Source organism: Maylandia zebra, linkage group LG11 (genome assembly GCF_041146795.1).
Source record: "Maylandia zebra isolate NMK-2024a linkage group LG11, Mzebra_GT3a, whole genome shotgun sequence".
NCBI lineage: Eukaryota > Metazoa > Chordata > Actinopteri > Cichliformes > Cichlidae > Maylandia > Maylandia zebra.
This window is the reverse complement of record NC_135177.1, coordinates 35,263,169-35,280,420: the sequence shown is the minus strand read 5'-3', so window position 1 is coordinate 35,280,420 and position 17,252 is coordinate 35,263,169. Positions and strand designations below refer to the sequence as shown.

General features: G+C 38.5%; 1 protein-coding gene and 1 long non-coding RNA gene across 3 annotated transcripts; one reads left to right on the top strand and one right to left on the bottom strand.

Annotated features, from left to right (window-relative positions):
* Positions 1-4,199: 4,199 nt before the first annotated feature.
* Positions 4,200-16,194, bottom strand: il21r.1 (interleukin 21 receptor, tandem duplicate 1). 2 transcript variants are annotated; one of them, XM_004568580.3, is made up of 10 exons: positions 16,046-16,194; positions 13,077-13,282; positions 12,704-12,785; positions 12,337-12,448; positions 11,025-11,200; positions 10,465-10,601; positions 10,164-10,350; positions 9,915-9,990; positions 8,528-8,621; positions 4,200-5,826 (listed from the first exon to the last, which is right to left on the bottom strand). In XM_004568580.3, exons 3-10 carry the CDS (start codon positions 12,762-12,764, stop codon positions 5,119-5,121), a joined length of 1,551 nt encoding a protein of 516 aa, XP_004568637.3. In that variant the 5' UTR covers positions 12,765-12,785; positions 13,077-13,282; positions 16,046-16,194; the 3' UTR covers positions 4,200-5,118. The 2 variants fall into 2 exon arrangements, with proteins under 2 accessions (XP_004568637.3, XP_076746360.1); XM_076890245.1 differs by lacking the exon at positions 16,046-16,194 and having other exon boundaries at positions 13,077-13,299.
* Positions 9,342-11,157, top strand: LOC105941315 (uncharacterized). The gene is made up of 3 exons (XR_001167943.3): positions 9,342-9,466; positions 10,193-10,276; positions 11,038-11,157. It is a non-coding gene; the product is annotated as an uncharacterized LOC105941315 (long non-coding RNA).
* Positions 16,195-17,252: the final 1,058 nt, after the last annotated feature.

The window sequence follows — 17,252 nt, the reverse complement described above, 5'->3', positions numbered from 1 at the left end:
TTGTAGAGGTTATTCAAGCCGTGGCATTTGTTAGGGTTGAAAGGACAACTGTAATCTCCATATTTTTACTTTCTTTCCTCAAAATAGCCTCCCCTCTTTTCTCTGAAAACACCATTTCATGTTTAACTTTAAAATTTCAAAAGGGACAACATTTTTTTCTTAATGTGGCACTAATAATTAGTCACACTTTCCCAGTTTTTCCTTCCTGATTTTCTTTCAGAAAAAGGTTCATGAATCAGAATGTGAAGTCAGCTCTCTTATAGCAGCTGTTTATTGATGGTTGTTAACAATTTCTTCTTGCCTTCTTTGCCTTGCTGTTAATTCATTATGTTATAAAAGGTAAATAATATTTATTGAAAAGTCAGAAATGTTCATAATAAACAGAAGTAACAGTGTGAATGCAGCTAAATGTAAAAATTAAGATACTGTGAGCACATTCTTTAAAAAAAACAAAAGAAAACCTCCAGGGTAAAGTTTGAACAACTTTTAAATGCATTTTTAAAAATATCAGTAGTTCACATATTTTTCCAGGTGTTTGATAAAGAAAACACGTGCAATTACGGCAATGATAATTCAGAATCTTTATTGGTTTTATTATCCTTCACTCACTTGTGGCCTCAGGTGAAAGTTTAATTCAATTCAATTCAATTTTATTTATACAGCACCAACTCACAACAGTCACCTCAAGGGGCTGTGTATTGTAATAATACATACAGAGAAAAACCCAACAATCATGAGACCACCTCTGAGCAAGCACTTTAGCGACAGTGGGAAGGAAACTGAAACAGGAAGAAACATCAGGCAGAACCAGGCTCAGGGAGGGGCCATATGCTGCGACCGGTTGGGGTGAGAGAAGGAAGACGTGCTGTGGAAGAGAGCCAGAGATTATGTTTAAAGGATGTAATGTGTCAAATTAATCATGAAGACTAAACTGAGATGTTTTGATGCAGTTAACCTATCCCCACTTGTGGATTCCAGGTCCAAAAGTCCTGTTGAAGCAACTATTAGACTGACTATGGTCACACATGTTTTCTCCTTTCCCTCACTTACTTCACTTTTAATGTCCATCACTCATTCTGATTTGATAAATGCACAGAGAAAATCCTGAATGCAATTTGAACACACAGAAGAGTGTGCACCATTAGATGGTGAATTCACAATTGTTGCTTCATTACCTGCTCGGCTTACCTTTTGCTAAAGGTGGTGTCTCTTGTACTCACTTTACCAAACATTACTCTCATATATAATTGCTGTAACATATAAGTACGACATGCTCATACTCAGAAATACACTTTTTGAAGTCGGCTCCAGTAAATGATCACGTCTGACACTGTGGTCAGCAGCACAGGAGCACCACAGGGAACTGTGCTGTCCCCTCTTCTCTTCACCCTGTACACCTCTGACTTCTGCTACAACTCTGAATTATGCCATATTCAGAAGTTTGCAGATGACACGGCCATCATGGGGTGTATCTGGGATGATCAGGAAGAGGAGTACAGAAGTCTGGTGAGGAACTTTGTCGCATGGAGTCACACAAACCACCTGCAACTCAACACCTCAAAGACTAAGGAACTGGTTGTGGACTTCGGGAGGTCCAGAGAAGGTCCACTGCCGGTTCAGATAGAGGGGGAGGAGGTGGAGGTGGTCAACAAGTACAAGTACCTCGGGCTGTGGGTGGACAATAAACTGGACTGGTCATGCAACACAGAGCACCTGTATAAAAAAGCCCAAAGCCGACTGTACTTCCTCAGGAGGCTGAGGTCTTTTAACATCTGCAGGAAGCTCCTGAGGATGTTTTACCAGTCGGTGGTTGCTGGAGTACTTTTCTATGCTGTGGTGTGCTGGGGGAGCAGCACAGCAAAGAGGGACTCATGCAGGCTGGAGAAACTGATCAGGAAGGCTAGCTCTGTGGTCGGCATGAAGCTGGACACTCTGGTGACAGTGGCAGAGAAAAGGACATTAAAGAAACTGATGGACATTATGGACAATGCTGGGCATCCTCTGCACACGGCCATAAACAATCAGAAGAGTCTGTTCAGTGACAGGTTGCTTCTCCCCAAGACAAGAACTAACAGACTTAAAAACTCCTTTGTCCCACACGCCATCAGACTGTTTAACTCCTCTCTGGAGGGGAGAGGGAGGGGAAACAGGAAACAGGAGGACAAAGGAGGGGGGAACAACTAAGCTGTAGTGCCTCTTCACCTCACTGTACAATACCTTTGTGCAATACTTTTGTAAATAGTCAACAGTGCAATAGACTCAATACTTGAAATGTGCAATTCACTTGTATTTTTTTTTTATTCCTATTTATTCTATTTATCCCCTTTGTATATTTTATTTATATTTGTCTCTGTATTTATATATGTGTGTGTGTGTGTGTGTGTGTGTGTGTGTGTGTGTGTGTGTGTGTGTGTGTGTGTGTGTGTATATATATATATATATATATATATATATAACAATTCTGTAACTGTAACTTCGGTCGTTGCTGTGCTTTTTTGGAAGTCGAATTTCCCAGAGGAACCCACCCGAGGGATTAATAAAGTTCTATCTTATCTTATCTTATCTCTTATAATACCAGTGCTTGCTTTGCTAGTCCACCCCTCACAAATCTAAAAAACTGGTTATGTTTTGATTCTGAAACTATTATGATATACATGATGTTGATGCTCAGTGTCGGTTACAGAAATAATCGTGCTGAACAGAAACAAGATTTTGGCTTCAGATTGTGATACTTGGAGTGGGTGTAAATTTGGTTGCACTGTTTTTCTTTTAAACAGAGTGTTTCTCAGCCCTGAAAAGTCTCCTGTACTTATCAAGAGTTGTTTTAAAAATTTGACCCATTCACATGTACTTTCAGAACCTGTAACTCAAAATATTTAGTGTGGAGGTAAATGTTTACATGGGTACACTCAATAAAGCTATTGTACAAAAACATTAAATAAAAATCAGCTGACTTGTAAAGGTTTTTCATGGGATGACCAACACAAAACTCTGTGTATAAAGTATTATTTTAGTTTTCAAGCCTATTAACTGCATTCGAATATCATCGAGCAAATAGTAGATATGTAAATGGATCAACTGACCCTGAACCATCCCAAAGTTACGCTTCTCAGTTACTGGGGACCATGATGCACCAAGCCTTACTCCACTCATGCCTACTTCCCTCTCGAGTGGCAAGGTGGTAGAAAATGTTGTACCACTGCTACACAGAAAGACCCCAGCCGGGGTCAAACCAGGAGCCTTCTCACCTTGACTTGCAGTCCACTGGGGTGGTTGTAGCTCGGGAGCTCTCTTTGGCTGGTGGTTCAACCCCTGGCTCCCCCAAGTCTGTATGCCAAATATCCTTGGGCAAGTCACTAACCTAAGCAATCCTAAGTTGCTCTCTGATGAATGCGTGTGAATGTGGCATGTGTTATAAAGTGCTTTGAGTGCTCTGGGAGAGTAGAAAAGAGCTAAATAAGAATCTGTCCATTTACCATTCCAAATATTGAGTGGTCAATAAGAACAGAAAAGAGCTATATGACTGCAAGTACCTTACATCTGTAGCCCCATTATATGCAACTATTGCATGCCAGTAGCATTTGTATAATCTCACTCTCTAGTTTTAAGTTGTTTTTCTTTCTGGCTGGCCCTTTCTGGCCTGGTGCTGCTGGAGATGCTGTCAATAAAAAGGAGTTCTTATTTCACAAAGTCTCTAATTGATGCTCATAGGGGACCTTCTGATGGTTGGGGCTTGTTCTCTAATATTGCAGGGTCTTTATGTCACAGTAAAAAGCGCCTCAAGGCTATCACTGATAGAATGTGAAAATTATATGGATGCTAAAAGATGACATGCTAAAGCAATATTGTGATCGCAGCATAATTCATCTTTAAATATCCTTTCTAACTTATTTGATTCCGTCTTGATCAGTTAAAAGTTACACAATGTCACAGTGATTTGCAAACCATGAATTTGCACTATTAATCAACTTTATCTAGATATTTACTTTAACCCAATACATTTTTGCAGAAGATACTAAAAAAATTTAGTAACATGTATTACAAATTTTTTCAGACTTATGTCTGAGAAAATTTGCACTTTCATGCTTAAACTTTGTATGATGCAAAATTGACACAATATTAAATTTTGAGGTGCAATGACATCTCCGTAACAATGCAAAAACATTTACCATAGAACATCTCATCTATTATTCATTGATTGTGTTGACACTTTTATTTTACTGATCAATGTTTTAAACTGTTTTAAATATGGATGAAGTTACATTTAACACTTTCAAGTGAAACACAATGTCTGAAGAAAGAAGACACACAAGCAGACTCTTTACAACAGGAGATGAAGTTTTTCTGACGCATTTGTCTCCTTCCTGCTGATGAATGAGATGAAGACCAGTGAAATAATCATCCTCAGATAACATTTTGCTCCAAATTTGCACTTTTGTCTGACATTGCACAAAGCATGACTTTCAGTGGTTTCTGCCAAAATGCATTTGCAAGGAAAACAGACATTATCAATATCTTGATAAGGCAGCATGCATGCTAACAAACCATGCTTTGATAGTAACAAACTAACAAAGCATGCATGACCATGAGAAAATAATTGGATTTCAAAAAATGTTCAGGCAATCTAAATCAAAGCAGAATTTTGATTGAGGATTTGTTAAATTCTGTTGAGTCAGCATGGAACTAATCAGACTTTTGCAGCATTTTATTATTAAATTAAATCAACACTTATAAGTATGTATGTAAATGAATTTGCATTTCACAGAATCACTGTATTTTTATTAAATATTATTTATTTCATTTATTTTTATCTACTGATATTTTCAGGCATAGAGTCTCTTTCTCTCTCTCCTCTCCCTTGGAGCTGTTCTTTTAAAATAACGGAACAAGACTATAGTGCAAGAAAAAAAAACATTCAACTATAAAAAATACACAACATTACAGCATGACCACTCAACTAGGTTCTTTTTCTAATTCAAATATCATCAACAAATCCAAGTCTTAAATAAACGTGTGCCCCACAGCCCAACAATCTGAAACGGTAGCAGTCAGTCGACTTTGAATCATTGTGATTCATGGAGTTCATTCTCCAGGTGGCTTGAGTCTTCTTGAATAGTGCTACATTATCATCCACTGCTTAACATAATTTGAATTTGAGTTCGTGTGCTGATGAAATAAATCAGAGTTGATCTGATCTGCTGTATTTGAGTCTGATGCTCCGGGGCTGCCACACTCCCCAAAACCACTATCAATTGTGTCCAGGTCCACATGAGGGTAGCCATCTTCTGACTGCTCAAACGAGTCAAGGGATACCCTCTCTGGTTCATTAAACTGATCATGAGGCTGGAAGTTTAGGTTTTCCACTAGTAGGTCATTGGATATGCGGTTTTCATGCTGTGGTAATACCCCACTTTGTCTGTTCATCCTGGACATGTGAGGCTCCTCTAAAGCATAGCTGGCATGCTCTCTGTTGTCTTCCTCAAAGGAACCCAAGCTTGTTCCATCTTGGTAACTTCTGAGGGAGCTCTGTGATGTAACTTCCTCATCAAAATCTTCTCCAGATAAGGTTACAGTATGGATGGAGATGTGTCCAGTGGAGTGGCTGTTGCCCTGTGAACTGTCACCGTCTGGAAAGTGCAGCAGCATGTTGCTGTGAGGCTGCAGCATGTGGTGGATGTCGCCACCTTGATTCGTCTCGTTGTCCTCATTGTCTCGCTGCTTCTCGTCGCTCCAGTGAAGTATGTCATGCTGCTTCTCACTCATCATCTGAACATTTGGACTGATCCTCAGGTAATCATATTCACTGAATACAGGCTTCACCCATTCCTGTAAGAGAAAAAAAAAGGGGGAAACATCAAAATGCTGGACTAAAGAAATGCTAAAAAAGTGTCAGCTGAATGTTTAAGAGTGTGCTTTGTCATCTTCTCAAGGAAACAGTGTGCACCAAATGATTTGCATGAGAATTAAAAGTCTTTCTCTCTTTCCTAACAGTGTCATTCACTGGCTGCAGTGTGAGTGCCTGCCAAGCATGCTGCTACCCTTCTGCACATCCAAAAGGTCGTGCAGAAGCTGCTTTACAACCCACTACATCCACTTTTCCACTCAGGAAGTGTTTGCATTTGAATATCATATCTATTATCATTGCTCTAATGTGTGGGGGTCTTGCCGTTTCTCTCCCCACCTCCAGCTTTCAGTGTATGTATGTGGAAGGATGGGGAGGTCCCAGAGGAGAGCAAAGCTGCCAGACTGCTGGCGGAAATATCAGTTCATTTGACTTTTGTGGTAGATAATGGATTTCAGTATTTTCACTGTTACCATGTTTTACCAAAGAACTAATACTTAATTAAAAATCACCTTTTAAAAAAGCAAAACAAGTTCGCTTTAATGTTGAGAACCTTGTCCTTATCTTAGGTTCTTTTGCAAGTGTGGTTGAGACATCCGGACAAGTACCTAAGTGTCTGGGGCTTTCACAGGATCAAAAGATTTAACTGTTAGTGCCAGGACCAGAAATGTTAAAATGGTACAGGTCCTGAAATTTTTTGTTCCTACTAATACAAATACAGTTTGAAAATATCTGACATTTTAGCCATTAGAAATCATTATTTTTTTAGCAAACTAGACAAACAGGAATTAAGCTGTGACTAGTCGCATGTGGAAAGACTGCAGGAGTAGCTCAAAAGGAGCATATATGTCCTATCCTCTAAGAAAATATTAGTGATTCTTACTTTAATGCACTATTAAAGTATATCTCTTTCTTAAAATGCACATTCCTTTACAGCAACCCATATGTGGCAATGAGGTGTAAACTTTCTGCAATTACCACTGGCTTGCAGCAAGCTGATGGCCAGATAAGCATGAATCAGTTTCTCAAAGCATAGGCCACCACATCCTGGAAAAAAAGCTCTTCAGCACAACAATCTTTTTAAAATCGCTGAGAGAAAGGAAGCACTCTGCACCACAAGGGTGAAAGACACTGCAAACAAACTACAACCATATCTGAGAGAAAGACGTAATACAGAGTCAAAAAAAAGAAGGACGGAAAGAAAGGAAAAAGACTACACTGTCTTTAAAATCAAAGATTGTTTTTAAGAACTTAAAGTGGGTAAGTGGCGGTGGAGTGGGTTACCCAACAATTAGAAGGGAAGCAGTGCAAAGCCCCACTCCTCAAATGTTCCTTGAGCAAAATAATCAACTCTGTTTGGTGCTTAAAGCACCCTAGGCATTCTTTATGAAAGCGTGTGGGAATAGGTGAATGTGGTTTGCAGTAAAGTGTGTTTTAAGCCCCCCCGAAAAAGGTTCAATTACCAATAACAATACTGCCACCTTCTGATAAGAACTGGTGCCAAATAAAGAGTTACAGTGGGACAGTATGCAGTCAACATTGACTCTGTTTCCAAAACAAAAGTAACTGTAAAAATGGGTTTAAATCAGTAACTTAAAAGTTGTAATTTTAAACTACTATATCTTGTATGTTATCAGCTACATTCCTCAAAGTTAAATAAAAGAATTACTGTTTATCAAACCAAGTAAGAATAATCTCCTCTTGCCTGATGTTGTTTCTGACATTTGCTGCAGCAGCGCACTCTACTGAACAATGTGTGCAACTGCATTCATGGCCAAAGCTAATAAATTCAACTTGTTGCTCGTACTCGGGTGAAATTCATCAACTAGAGTGAGAACTGAGGCGGAGGTGTGGGTTTTTTTTGGTCTGTCACCAAGATTGCTGCGGGGCTAATTTTATACTTTCTGGGGATGTGGAACATTTGCAATGGAAGAACCGTTCTGCGGTAAAAGGTCTATTTTAAAGGTATGTTTAAATTATACTAGCAGGTTCTTTCAATGTGCTCTACACTCCTTTATAAGCGAGATGTGGTGAAGCTGCTGTACTGGATTGTTTTTATTCTAAAGAAGCAGCAAATGAGAAGCAAAAGCAGACATGATAAGGTGCTTTATGTAAGAGACATTTTAACCCAGCTATTTAGAAATACAGTGCAGACTCTATCCGCTTGGATTTGAAATGAGTTAACATAAAGAAAAGGGAGAAATAACGATCAACATTTCCCTAAGCTTAGAAAGAAAAATAGCATAAATCACATTAGGGTAAATACACAGGGTAATAGAAGATGAAGCGATTCATAAAGAAACAGCAAAACTATTTCAAAAGTGCAAACCACAACCTTTTCACTTGTGTGCCTTTCAGGTGAAGAGCAGGCTGTTTTTAGTCTAATACTATGTCAAATCAAAGATCAAAATAGATTCACCGGTGGTATTTTCCACTGGGGTGGAACAGGTTTGACTTTTATACACAAATATCAACCCACAAGATTTCATACTGATATCTGAAAAGGTTCTTGAAGCCCCTACACACTGACTCATTCACATCACGGAGTCCCTTAGTGTGAAGTCTGGGGAAAGTCCCACAAAACAGGGTCCAGATGTGCAGAAAGTCCCCCCTGTGGCAGCACCTGCTGGCTTAATTTGGAAATTACACAAAAACGCAATGAGTGACCTTGTTTTGCTGTCTTACCTTGAAGTTCCCTTCGTAGTTGTGATACAGGGGTTTGAAAAACTCATCCGGCCTCGGGATGTACGTAATCACCTGAAGTTTTCTCTGCCAATACCTGAGACAAATGTGAAATGATTTTAAAACCAAACAACAGGCAGAGAAGGGAAAATGACATTTATAGCTCAGTGTCACGTCTTATGGAGGTGATTTTCGTTTTCAGTACGTGAGCTGAGCAGTTATGAAGCTGTGGTCAAAGGCAACAGCTACAAACTAGAAATGCTGATAACACAACAGATTTCATGTGAAAGACTGTACAGAGTTAAGCAGAATTCATTAGTCACATCTTGCTATTTGACTATTTGTTATCTATAAGACAAAATGATAAGTTTATTAGTAGTAGAGAAAATTTTCTTTTCTATGAAATGAACACTTGAAAGTTGTTAACCGCGCTGCGACTTGACCCGACTAATCCTTGTCTGGATTTAGATTTATTCTTTGAAAGGATTCTTTACCGCCGTAAGACGAGGAAAACTTTGACGCACGTTTCAGCGTTGTTTGTTGCCTAAACTGAGATGATTCTCTGGGCTGGAATGATAACAAAGGACTTTTTTTTATTATAGAGCTCTCTGCAATAATTATGACATGTGACACATGTCGTGTCACTTGGAGCATTTTTCGGTATAAAACAAGCCACAGGTTTAAAATAAACAAAGCTGAATCCAACAGTTTGTCCCTGAAACAGTTTCTACTAAAACTGATCGTTCAAGGTTTATCAGTGTAGAATCACTTTCAGCTGTGGCTAACACTGTGCCAGTGGCTAACACAGTGTTAGCCACTGGCACAGTGTTAGCCATTCATCTGTACCCGAGAGAGATGCGTTAGAATAATTTCAAAAACCCAATATCAAAAGGTGTGATCACTCCACTGAGAAGAACATTTCATCATCATTATTTGAAACAGGTAAGAAAGAGAAAGCAAAAAAACAAACAGAACAAATGTAAGCACAGAGTTCATGTGCTTTTGTGAACTTGTGTAGGTTTCTTGTAACCGTGTGCACTTGATAAGCGAGGTGTTCTCGGTTCTCTGACACTGATGCTCTGCATAACTTCCTATGTCTGCTAGCCTTTTCAGTGCAAGAGCTGCACACGTACATGCTGCAGTGGTTTTTCTATATGTGGGAGGTGATGCCAGGAAAATGCAGATTAAAGCTTTGTTAATCATTTACTGGAAGCGTTACTGTTGACCTCCAGTATTAAATTGTTTCAACTCTGCTGAGTTATTTCTTTTTTGTGCAATTAATGAAGTTTCAGCGGAAATCTGACAATGCAAACGATTACGTTTTTAATCGTGATTGTTTGCTGGGGTTTAAAAAAGAAAAGACAAACAAAACAGTGTTTCAAATACTTACGTTTTCTGTGAATAACACAGACACAGGCAAAAAAAGAAGACCATAATGATGGGCAGGAAGATGTGCCACCAAGTACCTGGAAAGAAGGCATTTAAAATTTTTAGTCTTAGACAAACAAATGACACCCTTCCTGTTACTGAAGTGTATGCACGAAGACACATGCAGAACGTAAACGCATAAAACACTTTCAAATAAATTCGGATAAGTTTTCACCTTCAATATTGATGCTACTTTGAACATTAAGGCTACCTTTGACATTTAACGCCTCTGTTTTCCAGTTTGTAGTGGAACTCCATTCACTCCATGGACCCTGAAGGGGACATGTAGGACAAAATGTGGCTTGAACATCCACAGTATAATTGGTATGTGGTTGTAGTTCATTGTGGTTTATCAGAATTTGCATTTCTGACACTCTTTCCTTGGAGAAAACTGGATCCTGTTAGGAACAAAATAAAAAAACATCAGAATTTTGTGAGAATTTTTGAGAAATTTCACAGTAATGTTTTTTTCAATCTCACGTCCAAGTTATTGGTTTTTATATTGCTATTACCTTCAACAAGTTTTCGCTCGTTCTTATGCGGACTCTGTATCTGAGGCAGTCGGCGGCAGCGTTGTCATGGCTCCAGGTTATGTTGTAGAATTCCGCTGCGTTTTCAACTTGAACGTTTAAAGGAGGCTTAAGTTTCACTGTGAAAACAAAGCCCCAGGGGAATATTATGAAAATGTGTGCATGCCCAGAAATGGCAGCTGAACATTATTTTTAGCTTTTGTTTTAATTTCGAGTATAAAACAGACAGGTGGGCATTCACCGGCAAACAACAATTCGGGTAAATTGGGAAAGTTGCCAGAATGATTCTTGTAACTTCTGGATTTTCTGAACTCTCAATCTGTGTTGAAAATTGTTTAATGTATGGAGGGTGATCAATAACCAAAATAGGGAACATATTTAACATGCCTTAATTTGTCTTTAACACACATTTTGATGCGACTGAAATGTCACTGGAGGACCAACAGGCTGTTTTCTGTAACAGTTTTGATGACTTTTTTATGTGTTCAGCAGAGATGACAAATAGTGAAATGTCAGACTGAGGAGTTATCAGTTTTACTTACCCACTTCACTCAGGTTCCAGCTGGATGACTCATTTATGAATGAGCTGCCTTCTTCACTGACTGTCGTGCTGCAGACTGTTCCAACTGATGCAACATCAATAAAGGGCTTATCAATTTGACACCAGGACTGAGGCGGTCGGATAACACAGCTGCCATCAACGTCTTCATCTTCACCCCTAAAAAAACAAAACTGACTGTTTTTAATGGTGTCCTGATGATTTGCAGGTGGTTCAGTCATGCGCTAATATTTCTATAAGCAAAATACACCTGAATAAAAACATAAATATTCATTAGCCCATTAACATTTTTTGAAGCCCACTGTTAAATATTTAAAGTGATTTTTAAAAACCCAAACATTTTTTTATTTGTATTATCATATATGAAAAAGAAAAGCATCAACTGATCAACTGAGGAGCGCTAAATATTTAATAAATATAATGAATATGAACTAAAGCGATTAAAACTTCAGTGGTGTTGAAACAGTGTCGCCGCCAGGGAGTGCAGTTTGTCTCTCTGGTACATACACTGTATGCTACATACTGTCTCTTTAATGAGACATAAATCTAAAAATGTTTGTTCGTGCCACCTGTTTTCTGTGACATACAGATAACGATTAAAGGCTTACACTTGTTTTAAACCCATCTTGGGCAATCAGTTCACACGGAGACGGCTGTTCGTGCAAGTGTAAACAACCACCAATAGGCTAAGTAAGGGTTGCTTTGTAGACTAAAAGCTAATGTGTCCTGATGTGTCCCCAACGAGACCCCAACAACAAAATACGTCATCAGTGCAGGACGTGGTGGTCCTTCATTGGCATCTCCTGCACCCTATTGCAAGTCACAAATTGCGATGTCAGTGTCACCAGTTGGAGTGGCCTGTAGGGCTACACACACATTAGATGGGAAAACTTTTTTGCATAATTCTCCCTAAGCAAAGTGTGCAGGGGAGATCCTCAACCTTCTAGTTGAAATGACACCAAAAGTCAGGGAATTTTGGACCCAAATGATATAGACACAAGAAAGTTCTGATGTGTCCACTTGTGGTTGGATTGACCAAGAAATAAAGTCTAAGATAGCCTATTATTGTTGTATTTAATTCACAAACACTGGTATAAATGCAACACTGGTCGATCAGCTCCTCATGCCAACTATGGCAAACAGATGAAAATCAGTTTATGCACTAAAACTGGACGATTTGACAACACATCTATACCATAAAAAAGTTACTGAAGCTGGTAATGCATAAACCAATCAATCATTTCAAACAAGCCTCCACAAAGTGTTTGCATAAATAGCCACACTGCAACTTTTACCTGCAAATGACACTGATGTTAAGGGGATTCATCGGCACAGAGGCTGCGCACGAACAGTTCAACAACTCATCGTAGTCTGTCCAGCAGGTGACATTGCAAAATGATGTAGATGCTAAAAAAAAACATTAACATTTATTAGTTTTCCAGTTTAACAATATTCTTCAAAATCAAAGCATTTCTTTTTTTGCAGTTTTACTCAGTTTTACTCAATTGAAGAAATTAATTTTAATAAAAAATGTAGCCACAAAAACCACGACAAGACAAACCCACAGCGTACAGTCAGTGCATCCGAAATACAATAAATGGATCAATAACTACAGAAATCAATGAAGTAAGAAAACAAAAAGATTACAAAGAGCTTGCTTACCTCCATGAAGGAAAAGAGCGAGGCACCACAGCAAGAAAAAGAACACATGTTGGGGAGCCATGGGGCCACCCGCTGCTAACAGCTGCATTAAACACAGAAGAATTTAGAAAAAGCTGTGGTTGTGTGGCAGAAAAAAAGTGTTTTAAAAAGATATAAATAAATAGCTTTTTTGTAACTGACTTCTAAACTTGGACAAAGTGAGTAAGTGGCTAAAAATGAATATCGGACGAGATGAGCGTCAGGTTTAGCAAGAACACTACACCGTATACTTTTCTTAACAAATTCTAAATCCAAAAATAATCAAATTAATACTGGATGATCATAATCTTGGCATTTTCAGTTTTTCACTGAGAAAAATAAATTATGATCTTACCGTATTCTAATTAAAACTCCAGCAACTTTACTGGTGAGCGAAGCGTCAGAGTCACAGATGCGCTGATGTCTGTGTGAGAACGCCAAGCGGAACAAAGCTGAGGCTGTCGGGCGTCATAGTCACAAGCGTGACTAAGGATGTGGTTTCAGACTCTTTGAGCAGAGTCAGTGTGGTGCTTCCCACCACTATGAATATGCAACAGACAACTAGAGAGAAAACGTCAACAGGAAACTGAAATTATCATCAAGACAATGCTGCCATATTTGTGTCACCTAATTTTAACAAAAAGCAGGACAAAAATAGATTTTTGAAGACCGAGGGGTGAATCCATTTTAGCATATTTAGAACCCCAGAACATTTTATTCTTTTACCGACTGTCGTAAAATGTTTTACTCTTAGAAGAATATCATATAATAATATAACTTTAATAATGCATCATTTGTTCAAAACATGTTTCATTCCTGTAATAATTTTGACACCTTCCAAAAGACCCCATCACACACCTACTTACCACCTAATAACACTTAATTGGGGCTTTTTTAGAAGATTCCAGCAAACTGCAATACGTCTAGCCATATGAGTCATAATGCTGATGCTGAGCCCCTCGGCACTCGCTTTCAGTAATCAAATTAGCTCTAAATATTTGCAGCTCACCCATTTAATAGCAGCTTTCTCGAGTCGCATTCCAGGTGTAAACAGTTTATTATCTTAAATATAAAAGAGCACAGTATCAAGCTTTATATCAGGGGGGTGTAATCAGATTGACATCACCGTGTGGGTGTGCAGACATGTCTATTTAATGTCATTGTATCAATATTAGTCAAATCCAAATGCCATTTTACCACACAATTACACAAAGCCAAGCATCTGCAGTGTCTTTAACTAGGTTAAAAGACAAAAGTGAAAAAAATAACAAAGAGTCAGTGGAACAGAGCAAAGCTTAAAATATCACTTCACCCCATGACTTCTTCTAAAGCCTTCAGACGATAATTCTGATTGCTCCAGTGCCGGACAGGACAGGCAAATAAAATAAAAAAAGAAACATGCAAAAGATGTGCAAGGGAAGTCGTGCATAATACAATAAACAATACGTTTGCACAGTCATATATCTTTCTTTATTACTCTGTCTGAAGAGTCTAAAGGTTAGTAAGGGCTAAAGCCAAATTATTAGCAAAATGGAGCTTTGACAAGCAAACCGAGCATTCACTGAAAGCAGCACTGCTCGTCTTCCTCTTCCTCAAGTGCAACTCTCAAACAAAACACTAACCACCATTTAGCGGTTAGACACCTAAATGTAAATAGGAAAAGAAGTGACGATGGCTCCTGTAATTCCTGTGTGGTTTGTCTGTCTGTCCACATGTTTCTCAGCATGATTAGACAAAATCTACCAAGTTTAATCTTATGAAATCATGCAGCTGAGAAAATGGGAGTGAAAACACCGGGCACAAATTTCCAGCTGATGTGCAGCCCTCTTTGCTAACACACAACACGAATAGTATATTTAGACCTTTTACTTATAAAAATTCAGACACAGGACAATCCTGTTGTGTTTTGCACATAGATCGCTTTCTTTATAAATCTAAAAGACAGTTGATTTGTCTTTGCAGTGGGCCTGCTGGCCTTTTAGATTTCCCAGACCTCTGCATTATAGTGAGAAGTGCTTTACGTTTTTGATACAAGAGAAAATCATCAGTATATAGATGTGCCGGGTAGTATCACATTCATATAACAGCTGTGTTGATCTCTAGGCATCTCCACTTCGTTTGTTGTGTTCTGTGCTTTGTTTTGCAGCAGGTAACTGAGCAGCAATATAAAAGCGTCTTCCTTCCTGCAGTGACAGCCAGCCTTCAGATGTTCACCAGCTTAGCAACAGCACGATTCTGTGTTTTAGACACACTCTGCCATGTGTACGTGTACGCTTTACACCACTGACAAATATGTTTTTACAAAGTATCATTTTTGAAGTTACCACTTTATCTGGTCTCGCCTCTTCTTGGGCTGTGACCGAGTGTAACACGAGACACAAGGTTGTTCTTCCTATTTTTGCTCTGTCAGAAAATATACTTTAATTATTATATTTTACCTTGTTGTAAATTTCAAAACCTAAATCCAATAAACTGCTCCGCTGTTCTGTATTGAAAAATGATTGATCAGGAAATGTTTACACGCAGCTGCTGAGGCTTGCACAAACGCTCCATAGTCACTGGAGGGCGCTGTACATGAGCGTCACTTTAAACCCCCCTGCCCCCCCAGGTTTTAATGTGAACTGCTGATTTGACCAACACATTAACTGAGTTCTGGTTCTTCTTTCCTTAGAAACTAGAGAGTATGTGCAAAAAAGCAAAGGCAGTGAATTCAGACTTGTACTGCTTATTTTTAAAATAATTCGACACTTGAAATCTGCTTCTGCTGCGTTTCCCAGCTTTTACGTGGACATTTGCGTTTTTATCGAACAAATATAAAAGGTTCAGCTTATAGCTTATAAAAGGCGTTCAGGAGTCACATTAAAAGAGCCACCATGTTAGTTATCAGAGATGTGAAAATAGTAGCACACAAACCACGGCTGTAAAAGCCAGCGGTTAAATTGCATTTAATCATATTATAACAGTTTAAATACAATAATAATACAATATGTAAAACTGTTTTTCTTTTTGTTTTGTTTTAATGCATGCGTGACTTTACTGGCGGGCCTTTTTTTCGCGCGACACACTCTTACAGTACGCGCAGACCTAATTTTGGATATGGTTCATGTACTCACCGGGGAAGCCCGCAACGATGTTTTCCTCGTTTCGTTTTCACTTTGTGGACTCATGTTGAGACTCGTTTTGTCCCAGCAGTTCTTTCTTTTCGTTGCTTTTTTAATTTTTAAAATTTTGCTCTATAATTTCTCTCTCTCCCCCCCCCCCCATCCCGTCACCACCACCTGACATTCATGTAATTTCACGTAATTACCTGTTGAATGTACTCACCAATTTATTAGCAGCTTTTTTTTTTAAAGAGAACCTCTTGTTTTCAGACACGATATTTGTATCTACCGGGAGACTCTGGGACGTTTTTGACTCCAAACTTTTTTGGAGACTGAGAATCCAAAAAGTGGAAGAGAACCTTTGGTGCACGTACCAGCCCCTTCCTATCAGTTTATCAGTTTACAGACCCTATATGAAATACACAGCGCCCATGTGTGGTCCAGTCTCGTTATAGCAACGACATTCCTTAAAGTTACCAAATTCCACCGTAACAAACGGGCCAAAATAAGTCAGCAACAACTTGACAACCTTTGATTTTATTAGTGAGAGACATTCAGGAGGCTCTGGCATGTCTGGAGACGCATGTAAAATACTCTAGTAAAAGTTAATATTTAATGTCTATTAAACATTTAATTAATATGTCAGTTAAACTAAGTTAATGTGGTGCTGAAGCAAAAATTGATAATATTATACTATATATTAGTCATGATTTGTATTTTTTCTTGCACATGTATTTGGGAGGTAAAGAGGTTCTCAGACCTCACCTCTTGAGATCAGCTTCCTCCTTCTGCTGCACCTTTCCTTTCTAGCTTGCTTCTTACTTTGCAAGTTTTGCACCTCCACGGTGGAAGTGCAACACTCTTTGCTGTGTGTACCAATCAGCAATATACTTTTTGTCATTGTGTTATTTTTCCATTTCATGATTCTATCTATAGTAAAAACAAAACAAAACAAAAACACTTTGGTAAAGTGCTGAGCTCAGTCTTAGAGTTGCTGAAGAAAGAAAGTAAAAAAAGATTAAACTAGAAAACTAAGTATGGTTTGGGAATTTTCCCTGTATAAATAAAGATTGATGCCCAGTCATACAGGGAAACTCGTGACATGTCCTTTGTGGCGATGTTATTCCCCTTCTCTGTCCCTTTGTTTTTGGATAGCCCCAAACTTTCATGTGACAAAACTGTTAATAATACACGAGAAGAAGAAGAACATTGCATCTCGGTAGTAGATATGTCTTAAACAATTCACCATCCCATCTGTTAAAATGCTTTTGCTCTTTATGTTTATGTTTATGTTATGTGTGCTCATCATTTGTCCCTGAAAGTGATTACTTACAAATAACCGCATCTACCTTTGCTCGTCCCTTTAAATTTTACTTATGTAAACTTGCAGGTTTATGAAGTTCTTAAAAAATCTTGAAATATTTTTATTT